Source organism: Vulpes vulpes, chromosome 10, assembly GCF_048418805.1.
Source record: "Vulpes vulpes isolate BD-2025 chromosome 10, VulVul3, whole genome shotgun sequence".
Taxonomy (NCBI): domain Eukaryota; kingdom Metazoa; phylum Chordata; class Mammalia; order Carnivora; family Canidae; genus Vulpes; species Vulpes vulpes.
Window position 1 is genome coordinate 17,239,787 of NC_132789.1, and position 27,697 is coordinate 17,267,483.

Genomic DNA, 27,697 nt, shown 5'->3' on the forward strand with positions numbered 1-27,697 from the left:
AGCAAGGCCTACTGCAGAGAAAGAAGGATGTACATATTTCAGAACACAAAAGGATTGAAGTAGACTATAAGTCCCTTAAAGGGAAGAACTATGTGAAATCACTCTGTTGTCCATTAACTAACCTAATCTTTCACTTTGGGCAGGTACATAATTAGGATACTTACATAACCATACTCATCCTTACCTAGTATATTGGGAGGTTTGGCTTCCGTAACATCCTTTATAGAAAAGCTGTGTCTATCTAAACTGATTTCTTCCGATTTTAAACTAAGCAAAGTAAAATATTAAGCCCTCTCTTGCTGTGGTGTATTCCAAGTGTCCCTATATTTCGCATTGACAGTCTTTATTCTCAATCAACTCCTTCGGACCCCCTGTAGTTTTCTAATTTGACCTTTCCATATAATTCAAATGCTAGGACCTAGCCCACACTGAAGTAACTCTCCAACACAATTTTGGCAAAATTAAAGTAGGCTCTGGCTTTTGGAAAAATAAGTAATACGGTAATACATGTTAGCTCTTTATTTTCTTCTAATTTTTGACATTCAAGTGATGCCATAGTGCTTTATCGTTAGCTACATCAGCAGTTAGCTTTGCCAAGTGAGGTTGCTAGCTCTTCTAAATGCAAATTAAAAGAGAAAAGAAAAGAAAGGAGCAAAGCATTAGCAGGCAGCAAAGAGATATGGTACATGGCCAACAAGGTAATAGCCTTATGGTGAGCCACTGCTCCAGAGAGGGAGGGTTATCTTGTCAATGGTATTAAACTTAAGACCCTGTTTCACTTGCACTGATGTCTGTCAAGGGAAGGGACCGGGATGCAGGAAGAGATTAAGAACTTCTCCCTAAATCAGTAATCAGTATCCTTCTAACAACCACAGAAAGGGTCTTAACATCTGTGAGAGTAGTCACTGTCCAGGCTGTGAGGAAACACGGGGAGAGGTGTGTAATGTTCATTGCTTCTAACTGTGAACACTTAACACTTGCGGCAACCGGAAAGAATCTGCAGTGCCCTCTTCATTCACAAAGGACACTATGACTATCTATTATTGAATAGTGGGTATTAGAAGAGCATCTCATCATTTTTAGAGTTTTATTTCATGTTCATAAAAACATTTCCATTTTTCTCTTCCTGAAGAGAGCCTCTTGGACTGAAACTGCCAGTGACTTTCCACATCCCTCATCCTGTTTCATTACAGAAACGCTCATAAAGACACAATTTTCTCCTATCAATAAATATGTTTGATGTTCCATAGAAGTTCTATGTAATACATGCAGAACAATGGAGTCAGACTCTAGGATTAATGATTGTCAAAGCAACTTGAAGCGACGAGCCTGCCTCTGGATGCTCAGCGGTGGATGTGATGCGGGTGTTCAGTGGGAAACCAGAATGAGCAATAAAGCCCATGAGTAATAATCATAAATCCCAAAGAGGCATCACCCTTTCTTAAGACATGTTTAAACTCCTTGAGAACGAAGACTGTAAGGTGCAATCTGCTTTTAGAGGCATTATATTGTTCTAATACATTTAGTTTAAGTTGGAAGTGGAGCATGCCTGGACTGAGGAGCTTTTCCATGCAGTGGACTCAGCTGCAGCTCCACGCGGACTGCCAGGACAGGATGCGATGCTGATGGTGTTCTGAGCAGACTCCCAACATTTTCCTAACTTGAATTTGTTTTATTTTTACATCATATTCCTGTTAAAGGCTCCTAAAATCTCCTAGCCATCAAGTGTCTCAAAATACAGACTCTACATGGAAAGTATTTGGAGACGCCGAATAATTTAGTGTGCCTTACGTATAGGATAAGGGACAAAAGGACTGATGTTTCTCAAAACAGACCATTAGGTTGGCTGTATTCAATTCTGATTCTATATATTTAGGACTCACTGAATTCATAGTTCACGGTACTTGCTGCCAAGATAAATAGTTTTTTTTTCTGCTTTTTGTATTTTCTCACATGAAGACACACTCACCAAGAAATCAAGTAGCAATTGAAGAACTAGACACACTGTGTGGGAAACGTCATGTTGGATATATAGTCTAGATGACCCCTTGATTAATACATAGAGGATTCACCTTTTTTCTTTCACTTCTCATTATTTTGAATCACATATCGCACAAACCAAATAATACTACATCTCAAAGGGAAAAATGTACGAAAGTATTTGTCAACCAAAACTCCTAGTAATTCATCACAGAATTTTCAATGTGCTGCTTTCCATGAACCTCATGCAAGTTCATGAATATTATTGAAGTCCACTGTCATGTAAAGTTTGGATCTTGCAGGAATCTAGGAAAAAAGTTCATACACTCTTTTCTGAATATTGGTAAAAATATATGTATAGTGCTCAAATAACAAGGATACAGTGAAGCAATTTTTAAGGATTATCCTACCACAGTATTATTTTACATACTTAGTAAAGAGATAAACTCTGTTCAGGAATCTCAAGACAGGGGTTTTTATTACTTCCAGAAGTTCAAGTAATTATTTAATAGCTACTATAGTTTGTAAAACATTTTAAAGTTCAGGTTGCACATCATTAGCACAGAGCCTCAGTCCTGCAGATTTCAAGCCTCAGAAACAGGCAACATATACTTCGTTTGATGGAAATTCAGACAGAGATATCTAATTCGCTACCCTGCGGAGTAAGGAAGATAAGCTGAGGCATCTGGTCAACACACTCAATGGGGATGGGGAGACCTTGCCATCTCTATAAAGGGGGTAGAGATTTATAAATCTTATTATTTCCATATATATGGCCTTTCACAACTTACCAGCTTATTTTCACATAGCTCATTTAATATAACAGTTATATAAAAGGTAAGACATTATTTTTTTCTATTTTTATTGTTGTAACTTCTCTGCACACTCATCACCTTAATAACACCTAAATATTACCTTGAGATGACATTTTTTGTTTCTCAAAACCTTCACTAGATCTCATGCTCTTTGGAAGCATAGAGTATGCATAAAGTGCCTTTTCTAGTTATAGTCCATACATGTATTGTATCTATGCACACACACAAACAATACTATAAAGTTCAGTACATGATAGCCACTCATTGAGGGCTGAAAAATGAATCACTGAGTGAATAAAGGAACACCTCACATTGTTTCATTTCTCCTTAGCCCTTTTGATTATCCATTCAATTAATTTATTACTAAGTACCTAGCACCGTGCCACCCTGTAGGATATTAACGATACAGTAATCAATTAAAGGTTATTCCACAGTGTGGTCCAATGATCTGCCTGCTGCCATCTGGATGCTTGTTAAAAACTCAAATTCCTGGGCCCAATCCCAGACTTACTGAATTAGAATCTCATGGATACTGAAGTCAGAAAAGCATTGCACAATAAGTTGACAATCTTGCAAAAACAGGTCGATGGATTTTTAAAAAAATCATATTAAAAAAACATCCTTTCTTTTAATCTTTCTACAGTATTTTCTCTATGCAATTTCTCTTAGTTATAGATTGGGTAAGACTAAAATTCAGGACAAATGGAAAACTAAGAACAACATGTAAATGAAAATTCTAAACCAAGGTAAATGGTGAACTAGTTTTTTGGGTCTAGGACTTCATAAAAAAACAGTCTTTCTGGGAACCCATCCTTGTGAAAAGCATTAATCATTAGAGAAAATCAGACAGGAATCTACAAATGACCTGGAGTCATAAATCAAGGAACAATTTTTGTCCTCATTTAGCCATGGTTATGTAGAATATGAAAATATGTATTCCCAGTAGTGGAAAAACCAAGTCCCAGTCAATTAAATTATAGACTGCCACTGGCTTACTTACATTCATGCTTAAAAATGATGTATTATTTTCCTTTCCCATTTCTATTACTTGATATTCTTGCAACTCGTTTAATTATTATAACTGTTTTGTGACACAGAGTTCAGTTTACAAAGACCTAATCCAGAGGTAAAGAGCCCAGTTTGCTTGCTCTCTCCCTGCTGTCTCAGTGAGACTGAGTCAGGGCTACACTTGGGGCCTTCCTGCAGTCTCAGATATCAGAACTCTGATCATGTTGTTTTAGGGTCAGTTGCTACAGATAAACTGGATGGATCGGGGTGGTGGTGGTGGAGTAGGGATTTTAAAGCTGGGAGGAGTGGATATTTATCCCAGCTCTGTTGGTAATTAGCAGAGTGGCCTTATTTACTTATTCTTTGCTTTTCTCTAAAATTTAGTCATGCAGTATTAAAGAATCATTGCAAGGAAGAAAAATAAACACTTGCCTATTTCCTGCTGATTAATGGAGCCAAGATATAACCGTTATTGTTAAATGACTATTAAATGCAGGGTGGTGATGTTTAGGCCTAGAAAAGTAAATCAAATTATTTGAAGTCACCCAGCTAATAGAGTGCAGTGTGTCTTGACTTGCATTTACTCAATTCTCGTCAGTATACTTTCCACTCTCAAACATTTCCTAAGCTTGTAGATGAATTACAGTGGTTTATAAACAGGACGGGGGTAATTGCCAAGAATATGGAAGTGGACAGGGAAGAAGGAGCACATGCTGTAGTTAATAGATCTCAGGCAGAACAAGAACAAGTGGCACCGGCTGGCCAGTGTCCAGGTTCTGCTGAAATGTGAACGCACAGGATTCTCTGAAGCCTGAAGGAGCCTGTCAGACTGGCCAGAAGTAGGCGGTGGCACTGCAGCAGGAATGGCTGTCAGACCTTCAGCCAATTTTTTTACCTTAGCAGCTCTGGCTCCCTGGTTAGTCTCCATTACAATATTAATCTCTGAGTTAGTAGAGAGATTTTCTGACCAAATACTCTTTTAAAAGAAAACCTGTTTTCAAATCAAGAGAAATGTTAAACTGGTTAGAGTTCAAAGTCTGAGGTAGTCACCATTCCACATGACCACAAGAAATGTCTTAGTTTTGTATGCCTGGCATGGGCCACAATAACTAAGAGAGGCAAAGAACTCACAAGGCCATCTGGGGAAGTTTCTTCAAAGGCAATGGCAGGATAGGTTCTATTTGAAGAAAGATCAGAGCAAAGAACAGTTAATTGTAGTTAGAACAGAGTCAAGTATATCATGTTGCTGGCTTGATTAGAGAGCCAGGACTGTGATGGACAGTGATGAAGAGATTTTTCTCTAAACCACGGGTCAAGAACCTTTTTCTGTAAAGGGCTAGACAATATTTTCAGTTTTGAAGAGCGTAAGATTTTGTCACAAGTACTCAGTTTGTCACTGTAGCACAAAAGCAGCCATAAATGACTGGCAAATGAATCAGTAAGGCTAGGGTCCAATAGGATTTTGTTTGCCAAACGTGAAGAAAGCTAGATTAGGTCTACGAGCTATAGTTTATCAACCTCTGCTCTGGAATAAAAACGTTTAAATTGAAAAAGAAACACTTGTGTTGTTTCTAGTGTCCCTAGAGACCTGAATTTTTCTTGAACCAAAACCTCTTCCATATAACACAGAACATACCTTCATAGGTTATGAAGGTACAGTGCAGGTTATGGAGGATGTTATCACTAAGGGTAGGGGAGACTCTGTACTAATGTTACAACTTCTGTGTGAATGTAAAAAAAAAAAATAAGAAGTTTAATAAATAAAGAGGTTGGCGTTATTGCTGAAATAAATCACTAATTCCTTTTGACTGATTTATTCAGCGGAAAACACAAGGTCATAGACCAAAGGCAGTAACTACAGAGGCCCTGAACCCACGTTAGGGCACAGAGCAGAGACTTGTCATAATTCACGAGAAGGTGTAATTGGACTCCAGAGCCTGGATTTCTTCCAGTTCCTCTCCTGTCTCCTGGCCTTTGCACCTGCTTCCCTCTGCTAGAAACACTCTTTCCCCTACATCTTTACCCAGTTAATGCCTACAGGCACTTCAAATGGAAGCTTAACTGCCATGTATTCCAGGACACTTTCTCTGACCACCCAGAGTAAATTAAACACCACCCACCTAGTTTGGAATATTCATCATATATTATCCCAATTACTAGTTACCTGTTTTCCCTGCTACGATGTGAGGTTCATGAAGAGAAGGATTTGTTCTATACTTTCAGATATGTTTTCCAGGCAAACAGGCAAAGAATGAAAGATAATCATAATACCCATTTTATGTGAGGATGTGGTTAAATAGGCACTTTCATATACCAAGAGATGAGGAGATTCTCATGTATTTCCTTGATATTCTCTCTCTCCCTCTCCTTCTGGCTGGAAAGGAGTACTGGTCGTGAAGAGTCTCAGATTTTACATTCTTCCCCAGCTTCCCTATCCCTTAGCATAACATCCAAGCTTTGAACATGACAGTTAAGACCAATGTATCGGGATCCCTGGGTGGCGCAGCAGTTTGGCGCCTGCCTTTAGCCCAGGGCGCGATCCTGGAGACCCGGGATCGAATCCCACGTCGGGCTCCCGGTGCATGGAGCCTGCTTCTCCCTCTGCCTCTGTCTCTGCCTCTCTCTCTCTCTCTCTCTCTCTCTCTCTCTCTGTGTGTGACTATCATAAATAAATAAAAATTAAAAAAAAAAAAAAGACCAATGTATCCCCAACATCTAAGGTTAGTGCCTGGCACTTGCTAGGTGCTCATTAAATATTTGTTGGAAGAATGAATGGATGGATAAATGCTTGCCAAGAGGGCTCATACTACAAAACATTTACACCAAGTTGATCTGAGCTAGAAAAAAAAAATGTAAGAAAGTATCATTATAAATTTCCAAAATGCTGTGGACTCACTATCTTCCCTTCTCACCTCTTCTCCAGAATGGCAGCGATCCCTGTCCCACTTACCAAATGAGAGGAGAGACACAGAGAAGCTAAATGACTCCTCTAGGGCCATGGTTAGTAAGAAGACAGTAGGCTTAATTCATGGGAGAAGAAAGATGCCTAAGATTGCAGGATCCTACACCCCACTCCTAATCTGGAGATCCGGCGTTGCCAGTAAGCACCTGAATTGTCCCAAGGTCCTAAACTAGGCTAATTCGGAGACGAACATCCAGATGGCCTTCATGTAATTTCTTCCAAGTCAAGTGCATATCAAGGGGGAGAAACGAAAGGTGCTTTGTGCAACAGGGCGCAATTTCCAAGAAGGCCAGCAGGTGGCGGCAGAGCACACCCAGGCGTCTGGTCTTTCTGGCTCACCTGCTGTTTTCCACCAGGTAATGCACAATTTTGTCCAGCACCTTCTCAAACAAGGCAGTGCGGATCCACAGGTGCTTGATGGCTAGTGGGGACAGGTTGGGCAGCTTCGGCAGCTTCCGCACATTCTCCTGGAGGCCCTGGATCTGATTTCACCTTCAAGACCAGTAAAGAAGAAGGATGAATATTCACAAAAGAGGAAATCCAACAGGACCAATATGCAAACAGCAACCTCTCAAGGAAATGAAGGGAATGGCAACCAAAACAACAAAAGAGCCCTTATTGCTCCTGGCAAGTGGGCAAAGAGTTGGAGGAATCATAATACCCAACAAGCATGAAGATGCAGGGAAATACACTTTCATACACTGTTGATGGGTAAGCCGGATTCTCATAGTGATTCCCTTCCCTTCCCTTCCTTTCCCTTTCCCTTCCCTTCCCTTCCCAGCCCAGGACTTCAGTCACACAGAGGCACCTTGGAGAGCTGTGGGCCCAGCATCTCAAAATTCATGAGAGCCTCACATGGGAAAACCCTTCCCTACCCTACCCTACCCTTCCCTCCCCCTCCCTTCCCTTCCCCTCCCCCTCCCTTCCCTTCCCTTCCCTTCCCTTCCCTTCTCTCTCTTCTCTTCTCTTCTCTTCTCTTCTCTTCTCTCTCTCTCTCTCTCTCTCTCTCTCTCTCTCTCTCTTCCCTCCCCCTCTCTCCCCTCTCCCTGTCATGGATAAGTGGTTGCATGAATGAAGGAATGGCTCTCCCTTACCAACTGGCATGGGTATCTCTAATTCCTCCATTAGAAAGTCACTCCCAATATCATGGAAGGCCGATGGACATCCACCCCTTTAAGAAGTTCTCAGCAAACACCTGGAAATTTAGCAGATGGACTGGAAGACACCTGAAAACCAAGTGGCTGAGGAGTCACTTGGGATTCCTAATGGGAGTTGGCAATGTAAAATCCACAGCCCTGCCCATCACACAGTTCTGGCCAGCAGCTCTGGGCTGGTATGGCCTGAAAGGCAAGGCAAGGGCCATTGCCCATCCAGTGAAGTGGAAGGAACACCCATGGCAGAGAAGGCAAACATGGCATGCGTGCTTCTTTCTCCTGTCTCGTGCCATCTAATCAATCTGAGCATTCTTTCCTGTGAAACCCAAGAGTAGCTCTAGAATCTTTCACAACAAGGTCCTTTGGGCAGCCTCTAGCAACAACTGGAGCTGAAACCTATTTGGCATCCCTGACCAGGCTCCAGATCAAGGCTTTGGCTGAACAATTAGGACTCTGGCGAGGCTCTGGTGGAAGGTGCTCAGGTACACATACTCAGGCCATGAGCCTCCCCCAGCAAACATAATCAGCTCTTAAGACATGTGAGTGAAGTCAAGGCTCCCCTTCAATGGTGGCCTCAATGTGACACCTGGTCCATGCAGACAGAGACCATACTGCTTTGATTAAACTTTGGTCTTCCTGCATTCAGAATGGGGTCTGGCTCCCAAAAGCCACTTTATGCATTCAACAATCGTGTCTTGAACATTTCTAGGCACTGTCCAGGCACTGGGATGGGGAGTAACAGATGTTAGTTGCCTGTTCCCAGGAGTTCAGAGTTAAGCGGGGAAGATAGACAAGAATCAAGGAAACAAATGAAAGAGTAATTAGAGGTGGTGATAACCACAGGGAAGTAAGTAAATAAGTGATCTAAAAGAAAAATTGGGTGAGGGTTGGAATTTATCCTTAACTGGGGCAAAGCCTGAGATGACAAGAAACTAGCCACAGAAAATGAAGTATGGGAACCGGGTGGTGGGTAGAACATGTGCAAAGGCCCTGGGGTAGGAAACAATCTGGCAGGTTTGGGGAGCAGAAAGGAAACCGGAGAGAGGAACTGGCAGGAGGCATGGGTTCTTGCAGAGCTCAGGGAGGAACGTGGAGTCAGGGGGACTGTCCTCTGCAGGGCGTGCCCTGCCCATACCCCATGCTCCATACTCACGTGCTCTCAATCAGCTGCTCCAGGTCCTGCACCTTGTGGCTCAGCTCCTCGGCCGGCGGGAAGTTCTTGCCCACTTTCATGAAGAGAGCTGCAATCTCGTTGTAGCACAGAAAGCCAGCCGCCCGCCGCCGCAGCCCATGCAGGACGCAGGCCTCCACAGCCGCTGTAGGGACATGACAGTCAGTAGGCCCTGCCCTGCCCACACTCCCATGCACCCAGCCCAGGACTTCAGTCACACAGAGGCGCCTTGGAGAGCTGCGGGCCCAGCATCTCAGAATTCATGAGAGCCTCACATGGGAAAACCGCATATGCCTCTCTCCCTTCCACTCCCTCGAAAGGGAGCAAGACAGCTGAGGAGTTAACCTATGCTCGCTGCCCAAGGTCAGACTATCTGCCCACATCCTTTCCCAGACACTAAGAAGTCGTGTGACCTCCAGCAACTACTTCCCCTCCTTGTGTCTCAGTTTCTTCATCTGAGAAGTGGGGAGAGCATGAACGTGCATCTTAAAAGGTTGCTGTTAGAATGAGGTGGAAAAAATGCATGGAAAGCACTTCACACAGAGCCCAGTACACAGTAAGCGCTTTAGGAACATTAGCTATTGCTCCTGCCAGGGAGAGAGGAGGGACCAGACCACAGGACTGTTGAGCTTTGTCTGGGCTCAAGATAAAAGTGACATAAACGTCACTACTGTGATTCCAGTAACAGCTAGCATTACAGATCTCATTCTCCCTCTGCCACAGCCAAGGAAGAAAGGACAACCATCCCCATTTTTCAGATGTGAAAACTGAGGCTCTAAGAAGCAAACCGAATTGCCCAGGGCCACCTGGAAAAAAGTGACCAAGTTGGGATTCAAAACTGGGCCTGAGGGGGATCCCTGGGTGGCTCAGTGGTTTCGCGCCTGCCTTTGGCCCAGGGCACGATCCTGGAGTCCTGAGGTCAAGTCCCGCATCGGGCTCCCGGCATAGAGCCTGCTTCTCCCTCTGCCTGTGTCTCTGCCTCTCTCTCTCTCTCTATGTCTATCATAAACAAATAAAAATAAATCTTTAAAAAAAAAAAACCAGACCTGAGCCCATGGTGTGCTCACAACACCTGTGTCTCCATGAAGGATTTGAAGAGAGGCTTCACTCATCATTTCCCGTGTCTATGTCTGCCCTGGGTGGTAGTCTGGGCTCTACCTCTAACTTGCTGTGTGACCTCAAGCAAATCACTTTCCATTTCTGGGACTTAGTGTTCCCTGCTGGGAGACAGTCCCTGTGGAGGCCACTCTGATGACCCCAATCTTATTTCTGGTACTTTCAGCAGGCCTCTATTAGTGTTTTCCTACCTTCTATCTCACACAGTGAGACCAGTGTGTAGTTTTAGCTTACTCAATCCTGGTGGAAAAAGCCCACGAAGTGAGTGTGCTAGTCGCCGTCACTCCAAAGAAGGAGAACGCCAACAGTCCAAGGGTTAAGAGCCCGGCCAAGGTCATGTTGTGTGCAAGGACAAATACTGAGAAGTTCTGGTTTAATTTCTTGTCTTGGGTTGTTGTTGTTGTTGTTAGCAATTACTTGGCTTTTATTTTTTTAATTAATTTTTTAAAATAGGCTCCACATCCACCATGGAGCTTGAGCTCATAACCCTGAGATCAAGAGTTGTGGGCTCTACCAACTGTGCCAGCCAGGTGCCCCAGTAATTGCTTGGCTTTGAATGAATGTCCACTTATTGCCTAATTTGCTTATGGGCTTAAAATAGTCTGGATAAGCATCTATTAAACACCTTCATTTTTGCTTACACACACAACACTTTTCATCCATTTATACTTCAAGAAGTTAAGTAACTATCCAGGTATTGGCAGCTTGGTTGACTCTTTCTGACAATGAATCCTAAGGAACGGTGGATCAGAGACCCCTCAGGGAGACCCTGTAGGCCTTACTCAGTGCCATCACATTTCTTCCCTCATCCCAAACTGTGGCTGGAGTTAGAGGATTATTGTGATTTTTATCACTTTCTATTCCTCTAAGTCTTTAATGGGTAGGTATCGTAGCACATTTTGAAATGGGCATGCCGATTATTTTCTTTGCAAATAAAGATGTCCGGGAGAAAAAAATATAGGTAAATACATTCCCATATTTACATTTGTGTGTATGTGTCCTTTCATATACATACATGTTCATGTAATTATGTGCATACAGACTCCTCTATATATACATAAATATGCAAGTATATAAATATACATATATATGTAGCTTAAACAGATCTCACTTCAAAAAACATAAAATTTTGCCAAGGTCACCCAACACACAAGTGGCAGAGAAGGGATGTGAACCCAGGTCGGCCTGGCTGCAAAGGGCCCAAACTGACGTCAGCAGGCTCCCAGGTCATGACGTGTGTTCCCACAGGTGGTACGCCCAGCCATCTGGATGAAGCCGAGGGCCCAGTCAGGTCTCCTCGCTCGGGCCTCTCTATGAGACCAAGGCCACGAGAGGGGGATTACAGCACGTCCTTCACCCCAACACATGCCAGTCATGAAATAATAAAGGTTTTTAGGGAGAAAGAAACTCCCCCACTTATACGTACACACTGATACGTAGAAACAGAATCCTGACTCCGGGGACACGCAAAACCTGCGTCTGTAGCCTGTAACCGAGGTGGAAGTATAGTAACAACCTGGCAGCATGGTTATTTCTGGAGCCTTGCAAGCAAAGCTGATTCAAGGAGAGACGTCTGAGTCATGCTCTGAGCCCTGGGCCTGCCTCCGGTGCTGAGCCAGCTGGACATGATCCCTCAGGATGGTGTGATGGTTCCTCACTCCCTGAATTTTTAAAGCCCATCCATCCCCTCCCATTATTTAGCAACAGCCATAGGCAGGGCGGGGGAAGGGGCACGGAGCCATTCCTCAGATGGAGCCATTCCTCAGATGCGAGACCCACATCACTAGGGGTGTGGGTTGGTGGCTGTGAACTGAGAGGGGAAAGCAGGCCCTCCGGCATCAACAGTGATTAACCCTTCGTAGGTTGCACGGGGGCCATTCTTAATGTCTTCTGGAGACATTGTTGTATTTCCAAATTCCCTAATGGGGCCCCTTGGAAATCTGAAAATAACGTTGGAGTTACAAAGCAAAAAAGCAGTTAAGAACCCTTGCTTGCACAAAGATGCCACTCCCCCAGGTCAGCCCACAGAGAAAGAAGCCACTTTCAAGGCCACAGGCCACGGGCTCACCACAGAAGGAGATGATGTGGCTGCTGTCCTCGTGGACAAACTTCCGTGTGACGGCCTCCTCCATGATCTGCTTCACCTGGAAGGCAGAGGCAGCTGGACGGGAGACCCAAATGCGACCCGGGTGTGGTCACCCCAAAGGGCTGTGTCGCTCCTCCTGGGCTTCTCAGGCCGTCCACAGTGTTTTGATAACTGCTTTCCTTTCATACCCTCCTCACCCCGTCTTCTGTTAAGTCTGAGGCCTGTGGCCTAGAAGAGCTCCACACTTCACATTCTCCTGAAGCATTTTTTCGGGTGCTTGCTCTGCACTTTTCAGATGTCACACGAAATGTCATCTCCCTCCTTGACCCCATTATCTGAGACAGCCCTCCCCGTGACTCCATCCATTCCTCGTTACAGTTCCTTCAGGGTACTTACACTATTCCTGTCCTGTTTCTTTGCGTACCGTCTCCCTCCTCTGGGATATAAATGCTCTGAGGGCAGGGCCTCATCTGCCTCAGAGCCTGCAAACTGTGGCCTCCCTGATGTTAGGGGCTGAACTGTATCCCTGCCCCCCACTCATACGCTGAAACCTTAACCCCGAGTACCTTAGGATGTCATCTATTTGTCGACAAGGTCTTCAAGAGCTAATTATGTTAAAATGAGGTCATTAGGGTGGGCGCTCACCTGGTACGACTGGTGTCCTTATAAAAGGAAGTCTGAGCACAGAGCACTACAGAGGGAAGAGTCCGCCATCCTGGGAGAAGAGGGCCATGTACGAGAACACCCAGAACAGAGCTTTCCCTCACAGACGTCGGAAGGAGTCAATTCTGCCAACACCATGATACTGGACTTCCAGCCTCCAGAAGTGTGAGAACGTAAATATCTGGCATTCAGGTCCCCCCGGGTGTGGTAGCTTGTCATGGCAGCCGGGGCAGACAGACACACCCACCGTCAGCATCCTCACCATCATGCTCCACGTCCTCATCCCCCCAGCGGAGCACTTCTCTGCCAGAGGAGGAATGAGTGAACGAGTGAATGAGTTCTAGGCTTACCTGTATTAACTCACTGTACCCTCTCCTCAGCCCTGTGCGGGGTGGGCCTATTTTTATGAGAATGAAGATCAGAGAGCCTAAGCAGCCAGCCCAAGGTCACACAGTGTACAGGAGGCAGGAGCAGAAACCCAGGCTCTTGATGCTACTCTAGAAGCTTCAGCCAATGGCTTGTCTCTGAAAATAATAATGCTGCTCTAGCTTACACACACTTGCACAGCACTGTGGTAAGCACACATGGTATTATGGAGTCACATGCTGAAGCCCTATTCTCCCCCTCCTGGTGTGATGGTATTTGGAGGTGGGGCCTCGGGGGGGGGGGGGGGGGGGGTAATCAGGGTTACACAAAGTCCTGAAGGCAAGGGCCTCAGGATGGGCCTAGTGTCCTTAAAAGAAGAGGAAGAAATCAGAGCAAAGTGAGACGGTGGTTGCCTGCAAGCCAGGAAGAGAACCCTGACCAGGAGCTGAATCTGCTAGCACCTTGACCTCGGACTTCTCAGCTGGCAAACTGCAAGAAATAAAGGTCTGTTTAGGCCACTCTATCTGTGGTGTTCTGCTACGCCAGTCTGAGCAGAGGCACGCGGCCAGCCCCACATAATCCCCACAGCATGGTTCCCAGGTGGCCCCTACCACCCACTTCATTCACAAGAAAATTATGAAATGCAGAGGTATCGGTTACTACCTAGCCAAGGTCAGAACATCCAAGGTCATCCTGCTGAGGTTTCTACGCTGGGCAATCTGACTCCAAGGGGAGCCTCTGCCCACTCCACTCCACTCCAGAAACAGGGGTCAGATGCACTTACTGGGGTCACCGCCCTCCGTGACACAACAGAGGAAACAACCCCTTCCTCTTACTCTCCCTCTCTCCAGAAGGCCGGGAGGACCCCCTAACCACTGTCTGTGGTTCATAGCAACACTGGTGCTCTTATTTCCCAGCTCAGCTCAAGCCGGGGTGGAGTCTGGGGGCTTCGGCCTCTCTCTGCTACATGATGGCCTGGCCCAGCAAAACTAAGATTCAGAAGTCCGCTGTTGGCAAAAACCATGGGCAGAGTTCTTGGGAGGGGGGGGTTCCTGTGTGCTTGAGGAGAGCAAAAGGGCTTTCCAGGTTGGGGCACGGAGTCCAGGGAAGGCTACTGGCCCCTCCTTGGCCCCTTGGACAAGAGCTGATCACATGGTAGGTATCACAGTGTGCCCCACAGAACCCTTCAGGACTGGAGGCTGCTTAGGGGGGTGCTGGAGAACCCTTAGAGGGGTTGCCAGTCCCTTAGAGGACAGGGGACTACTTCAGCCACAGGGAGAGCCTGCCCCAAGGTCTCACTGCTTCCCAGGGTGGCCCTCACCCAGAGACTGGAGCAGGCGGGCCCTGAAGATTTGGCATCCTCGCCCCAGCTTGGGACAGCTTTGAAGGGCCACAAAGCTCCCTGGGAACTCGCCGTGGCGCTTCCATGAAAGCCCCGTGGCCCATCTTCTCCTTTGGCCCTCTCCTGCTTGCTTCACTCTGCTCCCCGGGTGTCAATCCCAAAGGCATACCCAAATAAGCCTGCATGCTGACCTCCATCTCCACAATGGCCTCCACTCAGGTACCGCCAAGCCAAAGCATGCACACATGTGAGCAACAGTCAACAGGGAGACGTCGTCGTAAACAGTTCAAATGCTCATGAATGCAGTTCGGCAGGAGGCCCTCGCACTGAGGGCACAGAGCAGCAGGGATGGAGTCAAACAGTCCTGCCCAGGACGACCTTTCACTCCAATGAGCCAAAAGGTAGGACAAGCTAAGACAGGCACAGGGCAAATGTGACATTGCCCAGCAGGGCCAGCAGCACCAGCACCAGGTGGGACCTGGTAGAGACACAAATGCTTGGCCTCCGACCCATGGAATCAGCAACTCCAGGATGTTTATCAAGCTCTCCAAGGAAATCGCACGCAAGCTCAGATGGCAGCAGGAGGTGCGAGAGGATAGAAAACAGGAAGCTGTCCCAAAATCCTTAGGAAGAGATTCAGCAGTCACGGCTCCTGTCTGGGACCTTCCCCACACAGCCAGCCCCTTCTGGCCACCTCTCCTGGGCCCCATGTCAGACCAGGGGAGGTAACAGTTGCGGCTTCCTCACTATTACCACCACAGGGTGCTGCATCCTTGGCGCACCCCACCCTGCCTTGGTCAGTAGTGCCTTTATTAAATTCACCTTACTGTACTCCCTTTGGGGGAATCCTCTGTTTCCTATCGTTACCCAGACTGGACACACGCGCTGTCTCAAGTCCAAACTCTGCAGAGTGGAGAAGGTTGTCCGTTTATCGCTGTGGACTCTGAAACTCAGGAAGGGCAATCCCCAGGGAAGGCTGGCTCCAGGACTCTTGTCCTGGGGATGGATCTGGGGTGGGGTGGGTGGTGGAGGTGCAAATGCAGCACCCGTGGGTAGTGGGTAGTGCTCAGCCTGGGGAGGGGCCCTGACAAGTGAGGTGCCCCCCACTTCTGCTGGCTCCCAGCTGTGGGCTAGAACCCGTCTCCAGAAGTTAGTAACAGGCTGCCAGCCTGAGGCCAGAAGAGGAAATTAAAAAGGCAGCGGGGTGGGGCAGAAGTCTCCCTGGGAAGGACGCTGAGAGCCTCCCAGGAGAGAGCAAGGGCTGCAGGAAGAGGCTGTGACCCACACCCTCGAGGGCGGGCCCCATCCCCAGGGAACTGGCCAGACCTGGGGGGGTGAGGGAGAGGGCCACAGAAGGCCTCTGAAATTCAGTTCAACCACCTTTCCCTTCTCAGGCGCCAGGCATGAGCTTGGACTCAGTCGGCTGTGAAAGCTGACAGATGTGAGGGACCTGGGGTGGTCTGGGCATGGTGGCAGTGGCAGGTGGCCTCCCGGCCCCTCCCCAGCCTCTGTGATTTCTCTAATCTTCAGCCCTGGGATCATGTGTGATTCAGGCAGCACAGAGGCAGTGGCTGTGGTAGCTGGGACTCGAGGCCCACAGACCTCCATCTGCATCCCGGCTCAACCCCTCGTGTCCAGGGCGACGGTTAAATGGGCTGCTGTTTGCAAAAGGGCAGGCCTGGCTAGGACATAGTAGAAGTTTCATGATGCTAAAGCTTGCTGCCATTTTTTATTTTTTGAGCACTCACTGTGTTCCTGGAACTGTATATAGCGTGACAACCCAAATGAAGTGGATTACTGAATTATTCCCTTTTCCCAGATGGGGAAACTGAGGCAGGGAGCTGTTCGATAACCACCCCAGGTCATGCAGAGGAGGCACGATCAGACCCAGGGCCTTTATTCTAACAAATACTTTGTCTCATAGCAGAAGTTGGAGGCCATTTTGAACAAAATGCTTTTGTTATTGCCCAGCTTAGAGTGAGAGAGTATGTTTACTGAGCACCTACTATGTGCCGGGGTCTCTGTACAGAATACCTTGTTTAATCCTCACAGGAACATCATCATCCCCATTTTAAAGCTGCATAAACTGAGGTTCACAAGAGTTTATGCAATTTGCCCTAAGGTTACAAAACCAGGAAAGGGCATGGTCAGGACCTCTTGAACTTAGGTCTCACAGTCAGCAATGCCTCCAGCCCTGCCCAGAAAGGGGTCAGGCCCTCTAAAATCCCAAAGTGCTGAGAAACCTATGAGAAAGGGATTCCTAGGTCTCACCCAACATGGAGACCAAAGAAGCACTAACTGCAAGTCAGGAGTCCTGAGTCACCCGGACCGGACTCTGCCACCCATGTCCTGTGGGGGCCTCTTCAGGGCAGGGAGACCTCAAAGGTCACAGTGGTCAGGAAGCTTTCATCCCTGTCTAGCACCCATTCTAAGGAGTCCTCCAACATCTGCTTGCATTCCCCCAGTGATGGGGAGCTCACTTCCTTCAGAACCAGCTTGTTAGCTCTAACGACAGGATGTTAGGAGGCAGTGGAGAGGCTAGGAGCCAGAATGTGGAGTCACTGACCTGACATCGAATCCTTGACCACTCATGATGCTGGACAAGCTTCCTCACTTGTCAAATAGGGTGGATGATCATAGTGTCCCTGCCTCATTGGGTAACGGGAGCCTTGCAAGAGCCCTGTGGAGACAGTGCCTGGCACATGGTAGGAATTCTACAAACAGGAGCCAGTCTTAGAGGATAGGGACTGCCTAGTTCAGGGCCGGCCCACAGTAGATATTCATGAGTGTGAGCTATGGGGCCCTTCAGCTCGATGCACTTACCCCAGCTTCCCATCCAGGGGCTATTTAGGACCTCACTGGCCTCTGGGGCAGTGGCCTGGCCCCACCCCTGCTCGTGGGATCTCAGACCATCAACCCCTGTCAGCCCCACCCTGCAAATTCAGGAACCAGCCCCGCCCTCCCACCCTCCACCTGCAAATATTTCAATAGCACACAGGAGAAGTAATCAATCTCAGGAGGAAGGCAGGCAGGGAAACCGAGGCCAATCCGAAAAGCAGGAAGACGGGACTCGTGGGGGCTCCCCGGCCTGCCGTGCCTTCTCCCCACCCCATTCCTGCCACCTGCCCACTGATACCCAGATAGCCTCACGTGGCCCACCTGGAACCCTGCTAGGTTCCAGATCAACTCACTACTCCCGGCTGCCTCTCCACACAGTGCCGTGCTCACCGCTTTTATGCCTGGATCGGAATAATACAGCCCAGCGTGCAAGGCTCCCATAAGGATTATGGAAAGTATCAGCAGAGGGCCTCTAACAGGACCCAGCATAATACAGCTGGCATCCTATAAAGGGAGGCACCTTAGTAAAGCCAGTAAGAATAGGAGATCAGGAGTCACCAGGCTCAGGTCAAATTCCAATTCTGCCATTGGCTGGATGACCTCAGGCCTCAGTTTCCTTATCTGTGAAATGGAGATGATATACCACCTGTCAGGGCTGCTATGTGCAGATTTCATGAAAAAAGCATGCACAGCGCTCAGAATGGGAGCAGGAGCTCAGAACCACACAGTGTAAAAGCTTCATGCATGTCACTCTCTACCCCCTTCTGCTGCTGTATACTTTTGCTTAGAATTTATCACGGCCTGACTTTCACTATACACCTGCACGCTTATGTGTGTACTGTCCATCTCTAGGACAGCGCTGGGCAAACAGGAGGTGCTCAATCTATGTTGGGTGATCGATCACTCTGATTATATTAGTAACACACGCCAGCAGCTCATGCTCATCAGGTTTGGTTCCAGTGTCTTTAAGGCCCTCTGGCACCTGATCTCATTTGCTCTGTGTTCAAGGCCAGGGTGGGCAAACGTTTTCTGTGAAGGGTCAGAGAGCAAACACTTCAGGTTTTACAGCAGGACCGCCAGATAAAAACACAGGCTGCCCAGTGAAATCTAAACTTCAAATACATATGGAATTTCTTTTAGTCTAAGTATGTACCAGATACTGTGCAGGCTTATACTAAAAGATTCTCTGGTTTTTCTGAAATTCAAATTTCAGCAGGCGATCTGAATTTTTATTTGCTAAATCTGTCAAACCTATTTTCAGGCCACATACCGTCTATGTCCCATCCTCTCTCGTTTTCACACCCCTTTTTAGGATGTAAAAACCATTCTTGGCTTAAGGGCAGTGCACACACAGGCTGGATTTGGCCACAGGGACCCCTGGCATAAAGCACCCAGCACTGTGCCTGTGGCTCACATTAGGCCAAAATAAAAACCAGCCGAGCTGCCACCTGCTCCTCCAAGTCCTGCTGCCTCGGTGCTGGCTCAGAGCACAGCTCACCCCAGCTGGGGTCCTGGGTGGTTGGCGCCTGGCAGTGCAGCTGGGTGAGTAATGCTGAGCCAGCAGGAGCTAATGAGATGGAGGCCCCCTGCCTCTCCCGGCCGCGAGAAACTCACAGTGGAAAGGCCGGTTCATTTAGGGTGTCTGGACCGCCTTCAGGGTGACTTTTAAAAATAGCTCGCAGCATCTGGGCAAAGTGAGGAGGAGAGGGGAATGAGCAGAGGTCAGCTCTGCCTCCCGGGTGGGCCTCCTGGATGCTGAGGGCGAGATGCACATGCCCTAGCAGGCCAGCATGTCCAGCCCCGCCTCGGACCGCGGGCCCTCAGACCCAGCCGTGGGTGTGCCTTTGCCCACATATGCCTTCTGCCAAGGGTCCCTCCCGACATGCTGCAGCTAGCTAAGTGCAACTCAGGCTTCAGCCCAGGTGTCACCTCCTTCTGGGAGCCTTCCTGGACTCTCCATACCCAAGCAGGGATAAATGTACCTCTTCCATGTTCTGCCAACACCTGCCTTCCCAGCACTTCCCTTCACAAGAACCACAGCTGTCCCTCATTCACTTAACATTTATGGAGCACCTCCTAGGAGTTTGGTACAAGATGACGAGCAGATAGAATCCCTGCCCTTGTGGACATGGCAGTCTACAGAGACAGATACTAACCAAGTACAACAAATGGGTACATGACAACAAAAAAGTAGGCCAGTTCCCTGCAGCAAAAGAATTTAGTTCTTGGAGAATAACAAAGGAACTTGAGCTGATGAGGTAGGTCTAGCGGTCAGGGAGGGCTTCCTGGAGGAGGTGATGCTCAAGATCTAAGGTACAAACAGAACTGAACTCTCTGGTTTCTCCAACTCTAAACCAGAGGAGGAAAATGCTGCCCCTGCAATTGCCCCCGCCCCCCCCCAGCCACCCTAGAGCTCAAAGGAAGGAACAGATGGAAGGACAATGTGGCAGGGAAAGGCACGACATGGAAATAGCTGGCGGCTTTTTATTTTTTAATTTCTTATGGGGGAGGGGGCGCACAGGAGGTGAGTTGGGAAGGCCTGGAACAGGGCTGCGAGCTGTGACTGCTTCTACCATGGGGCCCTACCTTCCTTTCCTGCCACATCCTGTCCCCTCCCCGCCCCTTCCCCCGCCCAGCTCGGTCACTTGTGCCATTCCTTCTGTAGGATTCCCACCCCTGCCTTTGCTTTGTGCTTTGTGCAGTCCCCTGCACCTGATATCCTCACCCACTCCGACCTCCATCTCCAGCTCTGGCAAAACCACTGCATCTTCTGGGACTCACTAAGGTGTCCTCTGCCCTCCTTCCCGAGCCACCCCCACCCCCCACCCCCTAGGCAAAGTTGATGGGACCTCCTCCTCCTCCCCTTCCAAGCTCCAATGGTCAGCTATGAGCACTGGGCTCTAGAGTCAAACTTCCAGAATTCAAACCCCAGCTCTTGCACAGAATCTTGGGCAAATCTTTCCCATCAGTAAAATGGGTATCTGTATTTGCCTCACAGGCATAAGATAATACATCAAAAGCATTTAACACAGTGGTAGCCGCACAGTAAGTGCTTTACACACTTATTTATGAGGTGTTCGCTGAGCCTGGCACCATGCTTGGGGCATTATTTTATTGAATCCTCAGGGTAATTAGGTGAGATGGGTGTGGGTGCATATTTTTACAGATGAGGAAACTGAGTCTTGGTGAGGTCAAATACTTGCCCAAGAGCACATGGCTTTTTTTGTTTGTTTGTTTTGTTTTTTTTTTTTTGCACATGGCTTTTTTTTTTTAAGTTTATTTTTTTATTTTATTTTTTAAAGATTTTATTTTATTTATTCATAGAGACAGAGAGAGAGAGAGAGTGAGGCAGAGACACAGGCAGAGGGAGAAGCAGGCACCACACAGAGAGCCTGATGTGGGACTCGATCCCGGGTCTCCAGGATCATGCCCTGGGCTGCAGGCGGCGCTAAACCGCTGCGCCACCGGGGCTGCCCGTGCACATGGCTTTTGAGTGGCAGAGTGTGGACTCGAACCCACGACCATCTGCCCTGCACTGAGCCTGGCACACAGTAGGTCCATTTATTCATTCAATACGTACTGGTGCATCCCACAAGCTACGTGGGTGCTTCACATCCATGAGCCCCAAAGATTCATAACAAGCATGCCATGTGGGTGCCATTGCTACTACTCTATTTTCCCAATGAGGCAGCTGAGCTAGGAGGGATGGAGACCATCTGGTTCGTGAAGAGGCTGGGATCTGAATCATCTCCAGCTTCGGAGTCCCAGGTGGCCAACTCCCTGCTCCTGAAGTCCTGGCCCTGCAACACCAGCCAGGTCCACCTCTGCCCTGCCAAACCTTTTCACCACTGACCTCCCCAGGTGTGCCCAATACCACCCAGCTCCCCCTCCCCTCTGCACATAGGTCTCCAATGGAGAATCATGGTAGCAAGAGGGAAACCTTCAACCTGAAACACGTATTACTGAAACCAAAGAATCTGAAAAGGCTACATGCTGTCCAAATGCAGCTGCAGGACATTCTGGAAAGAGCAACACCATGGAGACGGCAAAAAGATCAGTGGTTGCCAGGGGTTGGGGGCAGAAAGGGATGAACAGCAGAGCGCAGAGGATTTTTAGGGCAGATAAAGAGATGTATAGGAAATCTCAGTACTTTCTGTTCAGTTTCATTGTGAACCTAAACGTGCTATAAAAAATAAAGTCTATTATTAAAAAAGAAGAAAGTAAAAAAGGAAATATCTTGTCTGTGCTCTGCTGCTACTGTAGGATGTCAGCAGGGATCCCAACGCTCCGGCACATAGGCAAAGGGCCTCCTTCCAGATGGGTTCCTCCCTGCCCTCAGCCCATCGCAGCCTGCACAGGGCTGGGGCCTTCTCAGAGAAGGGGTCTGAAGGCGTCTGGCACACAGCGAGAGCCCAGTAGCCGCTGGTGAACGGATCAAAGCTTCCTCTCCTGGACTCTTGCTCTCTCTCATACACGGTTCCAGAACAGCCCTGCCCCACCCTCCCACCCACACACTTCCACCCTGCCCTCCACATCCACACAGATGGATAATGAAAGCAGAGACACAGGACGGTCCTTCTGCAGCCCCATCTGTGCCTGTGGGAGAGAGCGGGGGGGCGGGGACATAGGTGATGAAGCCATGGCACCTGGATCTTCAGAGTCCTAGTGCTAGCAAAGTCTTCCCTCTTAGCACCTGCCCTAAACATGGCTGTGGGCCTTACAAGGGAAGCAAAAGCCTGTTTCTCAGTGGGCTGCTGCTAGGACAGCCCCAGTTAACCCTTTTCTGGGATGCTATAAATAGGCACCACGCATCGTTCCCTCAGAGTATAGGGACTGGCCAACCTGCCCTGACCTGGAAGCAGGGCGTTCTGGGCGCTGAGATTGGGTTTCCCTCACACAGGTGCCCTGCACAGGTGCTCAGACACCCCCTGACGAGAAGGTCACGCAAGGGCCTGGTTCTGGGGCATTCACCTGGGGGCATTTTGGCAAAAAGGTCCCCCCAGCTACACCTCCCGCACACAGCCACTCAGGGAGATGATGGAACTGTGAAGACAGTCAATCCCCCGCCCCTCCATTCCCGGAGAAAACAGCCTGCGTGTCTCACATTCCCAGCCCACGCCCTGGAGACCGGCCAGCCCTCTCCTGGGTGCTCTGCTGCTGTGTGAGGCGGCTCCCCTGGCAACACGCCCCACTTCCTCAGACCCACGGGCCTCGTGGATCAGGAAGGCACGCACAGACGCTGGAGCGGCCTCAATTCTCTCTGGGGGTCTGGGCAGCTACAGGAGATAAGAACACGAATTCCAGATGGTTGCTTCAAACAGCACAGGGTGAGCCAGAAAACACATTAGCCACCTCTAGCCTACACTGGGAGGAAAAGCAGCCAAGCATCACATCCAAGGGCTGGGTGAGTACCCTGGCTCTGCTCCCTCACCAGCTGTGTGGCCTTGGGTAAGTCACTTCACTTCCTTCGTGCTTCAATTTACTCCCCTCTATAAAAAGGGATAATAAATAGGACCTACCCCTCTGAGCTGTTTTAAGACTGAAATATGTTCATGGATGTAGAGCACTTAGCACAATGTCTAGGACACAACAGAACTTTCTGGAAAATGCTCTGTGCCTAAAATGTCCAAAACGGGATCCCTAGCCACATGCGGCTACTTGAAACTTGGGACAACTGAGCAACAGGATTTTTTTATTTGAGTTTTACTTCCTTTAAATATAAACATGTAACACTAGTGGCTCCAATTGGATGGTGCAGGTCTGGAACACAGTAGGTGCCCGGTAAATGCTAATTATGATTGTTGTTAGGGGTGGTTGTTTTTGGAGGGCTCACTGGGTTACAAACTAGGGAGCATTTCATTTCTGAGCAAGCCGAGATCGGGGAAACTGTATTCATCTTCAAATTCCAGCATCTTGCTGAGCGGTTCCGAACCGCATTTGGGTTTTGGGGTTGTGGACCTCAGAGACGTACTGAGGATACTCTCTCCCTACAACAAGTACAAAGTGTCTGCATAACTTCAGGGTTGCCCAGGCCCCTAGATCCCACAGACACCTAGCACCCAGGAGGTCACTTCCGCACCGCGGGGCTGAGCTCCAGATGCTGGGGCCCTCACCCTGCCCAGGCAGGCATCTGTGTCTTGTCTGCCTAGTTCGTTCCCATGTCCCTGCCTGGTCATGTCACCTGGACTTCCTCTGGGTCCCCTCCCTCCCTCTCACTGGGCTGACCCCCACAGCATCCCTCCAGCTTGACAGATCTAAGCGATGAGTCCCAGAGTGATTGGCGCAAAAGCCATATGTGACTGGGGCGGAGGTCCAATGAAACCTAATCCTGAATCTTCCAGGAGAACCACAGCAGGGGGGTTGGGGGGGGAAGGCGAAGCTCTCTGTCTGCTGATGCCAAGCTGGCAGGTTGTAACCTGAGAGCTGGGCAACATTCTCCCTCCCCACAGAGACCAACAAAGCAGAAAGCTAGCACAGAGAAAATCAGTGCAGAGACCAGAAAACACAGAGGGTCCTGATGACATCATTGGAACCCCTGGATAGAGCTGTACCTGAAGCTGGCCTCACTCCAAACTTCCCAAACCCCTGAAACCATAACGTCGATTTCTTAAGGCTCTCTTTCCCTCTTGGCTTGATCTTCATATATTTATTCATTGTTTGAGCTGGTTTGGTTAGCAAGTTATCATCCAAATTGAAATGGGTGGAGCCGGCTAAAATACCGCGCCGTGCTACGTCTCAGTTGTGTGACCTTGGTCCAGTTTCTTAACCTCTCTGAGCTTCAGTTTCTCTCATCAGTAAAGAAGAGTCTCTATTTGTACCTACTCTATAGGAAGCTCGCTTTGAGCACTAAATGAGATCAAACAAAGCAAGTTAGAGCAGCATTTAATAAATGGTGGTTGTAAAGATGTCTAGTTCTCAAAAAGAAGGAAACAAATGCATGATAGTTGCTATAATTCTAATTAAATGTAATTTACTAAATAATAAAAATTAAATAATAAAAATTAAAAATAATAAAAATTAAAAATTAAAGAAGAATCCAGTCAAGGTCCCAGGTATCATCAAGTCTCAAGTCTTGAGGCTTCCGTTCTCTGATTTTTAAGTAGGAGACTCACTGCCAAAGGAACGGTTATTGTCCTTTACAAAACTGAGTTCTTTCAAGTTTGTCCAATGAAAAAGCACAAGAATCTATTTATTTCTTGTCTTCCTCTACTACTCAAGGAAAAGTACACTGCCTCCCCCTGGCCTTCAGCACTTAGCTGCTCATCCAGGGCCTCGCGGTGGCTAAGTGACAAGACCCGCAAGCTCACAAGGGCGTCAGAATTTCTTCAGCTGAGGGATTATTGCCACGAGGCCAATGAATAAGCAGACCCAGAGGGAAGATCCAACTGCCCACCTCAGGATGTTGAGGCAGCCAGGCAAGACTCAGCCTTCCCCACCCCCGCTCAAGGGCTCGTTCCTTTGGACCCCAAGAAATACCCTCTTCCCAGTCTGCGGCACTGCTCCTGTGGCAGCAGCACCCCCAGCCTGGGGCTTACCCAAAGAGAGCAAGATCCTACACTGAGAACATCTACAAGTTCATGTGACTGACCAGACAGGGCAGCACAATGTCCTTCTGCGACTGATTTCTATCTTGCTCTTAAATGGGTAAGCCAAGCACTCTGCCTGGTCCCTTCATAAATACTGGTGAATACCTGGCAGTGATAGCATCGCAGCAGTGCTGCGCGGTACAGGATACCCTCGCCACCTGATGCACGAGGACACCAAAGCTGGAAAGGTCCAAGCATCCACTAAATGGCAGGACTCAAACTTGGAACACAAGGCTGTCCGATTCCAAAGCCTGGACCTTTTGCCAACTCCACGTGCTCAGAGGAGCTCATCACCATATGTGATAGGTCATTGGTTTCAGCTCCGGAGTGATGCGGAGCCCGGTTCCAGAGCCAGAATCCAAGCTGTACCACTGACACTGTCGGTGACCTTTGGTGACTTATTTGCCATCTCCGTGTGTCACTATCCTTACCTTTAAGGGACAGTGTTTTATCCACTTTGTGTGGCTTCATGACAATTAAATGAGGCCATCACCATAAGATGCTCAGTAAATACTGTTTAAGAAATAAAAAAATCTTTATCCTGTTAGAATGCCTTTAGTTGAGCCTTTGCTTTTCCTGACCAGAACGAAGATTCCCAGATGGTCTTATCAGTGACCGAGTTTTAATAGGTCTTAAATACAGACTTGGCAAATTCCTTGTTGAGAAAATGCGAGAGACCTGGCTCTCGGGGAGGGATGCTGGCCAAATCTGATGGTTTGAGGTTCTTAGAATCCCGGAGCTGTCCAACTGCGTCCACTTGGAAAGCAGAATGGCATAGGCAGAAGGAAACTGCGGGCGGCCACAGGTGGTTAGGGGCAGCGCTGGGACAAGGACTTTGGTGTCCTCACTTCCCATCCTGGGGTCTGCAGCCAGCAAGTGGGGTGCACAAATGCCATTTCCTACCTGCCGACCAGCAACAAATGCTACACTACCATTTCCCGGAGCCCTTCAAGAGGTTACTGCAGGGAAGACCCAGCCAGACTGCACAGGAGACATAACCCAGCCGGAAAGCTAGGCCCCACCTGCCACCCTCCTCACATCAAACCAGGGTGCTAAAGCCCACCAGGCCCTGTGCTAGCAAAAGCTCCTGGAAGCCGCATTGCCAGAGACCTGAAAAAAGCATCAAAACACACCGCACGGATGTGGCTGCATTATTCACGAGGAGAATTTCTGCCAGCTTAAGCCTGAAAACACGACACACGTGAACTGATCTGAGTCAACCCTATAAGCATCAGAGAACCCCAAAATATCCACACCCAGTATTCCTGCATCTACTTGACTGGCAAGTATTTCTGGAACCCCTATTTGGCCAGTGGGGGAGTGGGGCAGAGTAAGGCGCTGTGGTTTCTAGCCTAAGAATTGAAAGCTCAGAAGAGAACAGCGAAGTTTCTTCTCTTGCCTAAAGACTCTGTGCCCCCGATTTGTGCCCTGCATTTATTGCTCGGCTGTGGCCAGAGCAGTCCGCAACGTGGATGAATTCATGCTTCTCCCCTTGTTCAAAATTCTCCCACGGGTCCCGTCTCATTTCCGGGGGGGCCACAAGACCCTGCAGGAATGGCCTCCTGCTCCCTCTCTGACCTGTCTCCTCCTCCCTTCTGTTCACTCCACTCCAGGCTCCTTGACCTCTTTGCTATTCATCGTTCCTGACTCAGGGCCTTTGCCTATGCTGTTCCCTCTGGCAGGAACACCTTTCCTGCAGAGGTCAGCAGGGTTCCCTCCTTCCCTTTAGGTCTCTGCTCAAATGTCATAGTATCAGAGGCCATGCCTGACCACCTCCTCTGGAAAGCACTGCCCATTCCGCTCCACTCACTTTCTTTTTCTTTTCGTTCTTTTCTTTTAAGATTTCTATTTATTTATTCAGGAGAGACACACAGAGAGAGGCAGAGACATAGGCAGGGGCAGAAGCAGGCTCCCTGCGGGAAGCCTGATACAGGACTTGATCCCAGAACCCGCAATCACGATCTGAGCCAAAGGCAGATGCTCAAACACTGAGCTACCCAGATACTCTCCACCCACTTTCTAGCTTTATTTTCCTCACAGCATTTGTGACTTCTAACACAGGCATACTTTGCTTTCTTGTACTTTGCAGACACTACTTTTGTTTTTCTTTTCTTTTTTTTCTTTTTTTTCTTTTTACAGATTGAAGGTTTGTGGCCATCTTGCATCAAGCAAGTCTGTATCAGCACCATTTTCCCAATAGCATTTGCTCACTTCCTGACTCTGTGTCACACTTTGGTAATTCTAACAATATTGCAAAACTTCTCATTATTATTATGTTTGTCATAGTGATCTGTGATCAGTGATTATGAAAACTCATGATGGTCAGCATTTTTTTTAACAGTAAAATGGTTTTTTTTGGAAGCCTTCACCTCCCACTCCCCTTAAAACATGTATACAATATGTACAATAAAATAAAAATAAAATTAATTGTAATATGTGACATAACACAGTATTTCTAGATTAAGATGATTATATTAAAAATATAATAATTATATTATTTTTTTAGACATAATTCTTTCACACACTTAATAGACTACACTATAGTGTAAACACAACTTTTACATGCACTGGGAAACCAAAAAATTCCTTCGATTTGACTTATCACAATAT

The 27,697-nt window shown here is 47.9% G+C and overlaps 1 protein-coding gene, 1 long non-coding RNA gene and 1 pseudogene across 3 annotated transcripts in view; 1 reads left to right on the forward strand and 2 right to left on the reverse strand.

The window, feature by feature from the left end:
• The window catches only part of LOC140594269 (FAS-associated factor 2 pseudogene), a 73,066-nt pseudogene extending 65,823 nt beyond the window's left edge, over positions 1-7,243 (reverse strand).
• LOC140594280 (small G protein signaling modulator 1-like) overlaps positions 1-27,697 on the reverse strand; it is a 49,631-nt gene that overhangs the window by 15,743 nt on the left and 6,191 nt on the right. Inside the window, exons 3-6 of the mRNA XM_072725189.1 lie at positions 12,275-12,350; positions 11,633-11,692; positions 9,073-9,235; positions 6,754-7,257 (exon numbers count right to left, since the gene is read on the reverse strand). Coding sequence (XP_072581290.1) covers positions 7,254-7,257; positions 9,073-9,235; positions 11,633-11,692; positions 12,275-12,350 — 303 coding nt within the window. The 3' untranslated portion in view covers positions 6,754-7,253. The remainder of the gene's footprint in view (positions 1-6,753; positions 7,258-9,072; positions 9,236-11,632; positions 11,693-12,274; positions 12,351-27,697) is intronic.
• LOC140594286 (uncharacterized) lies at positions 21,907-27,581 on the forward strand. Of its 2 annotated transcripts, XR_011995036.1 has the most exons (3): positions 21,907-22,949; positions 24,720-26,369; positions 27,227-27,581. It is a non-coding gene; the product is annotated as an uncharacterized lncRNA (long non-coding RNA). The 2 variants fall into 2 exon arrangements; XR_011995035.1 differs by having other exon boundaries at positions 21,907-26,369.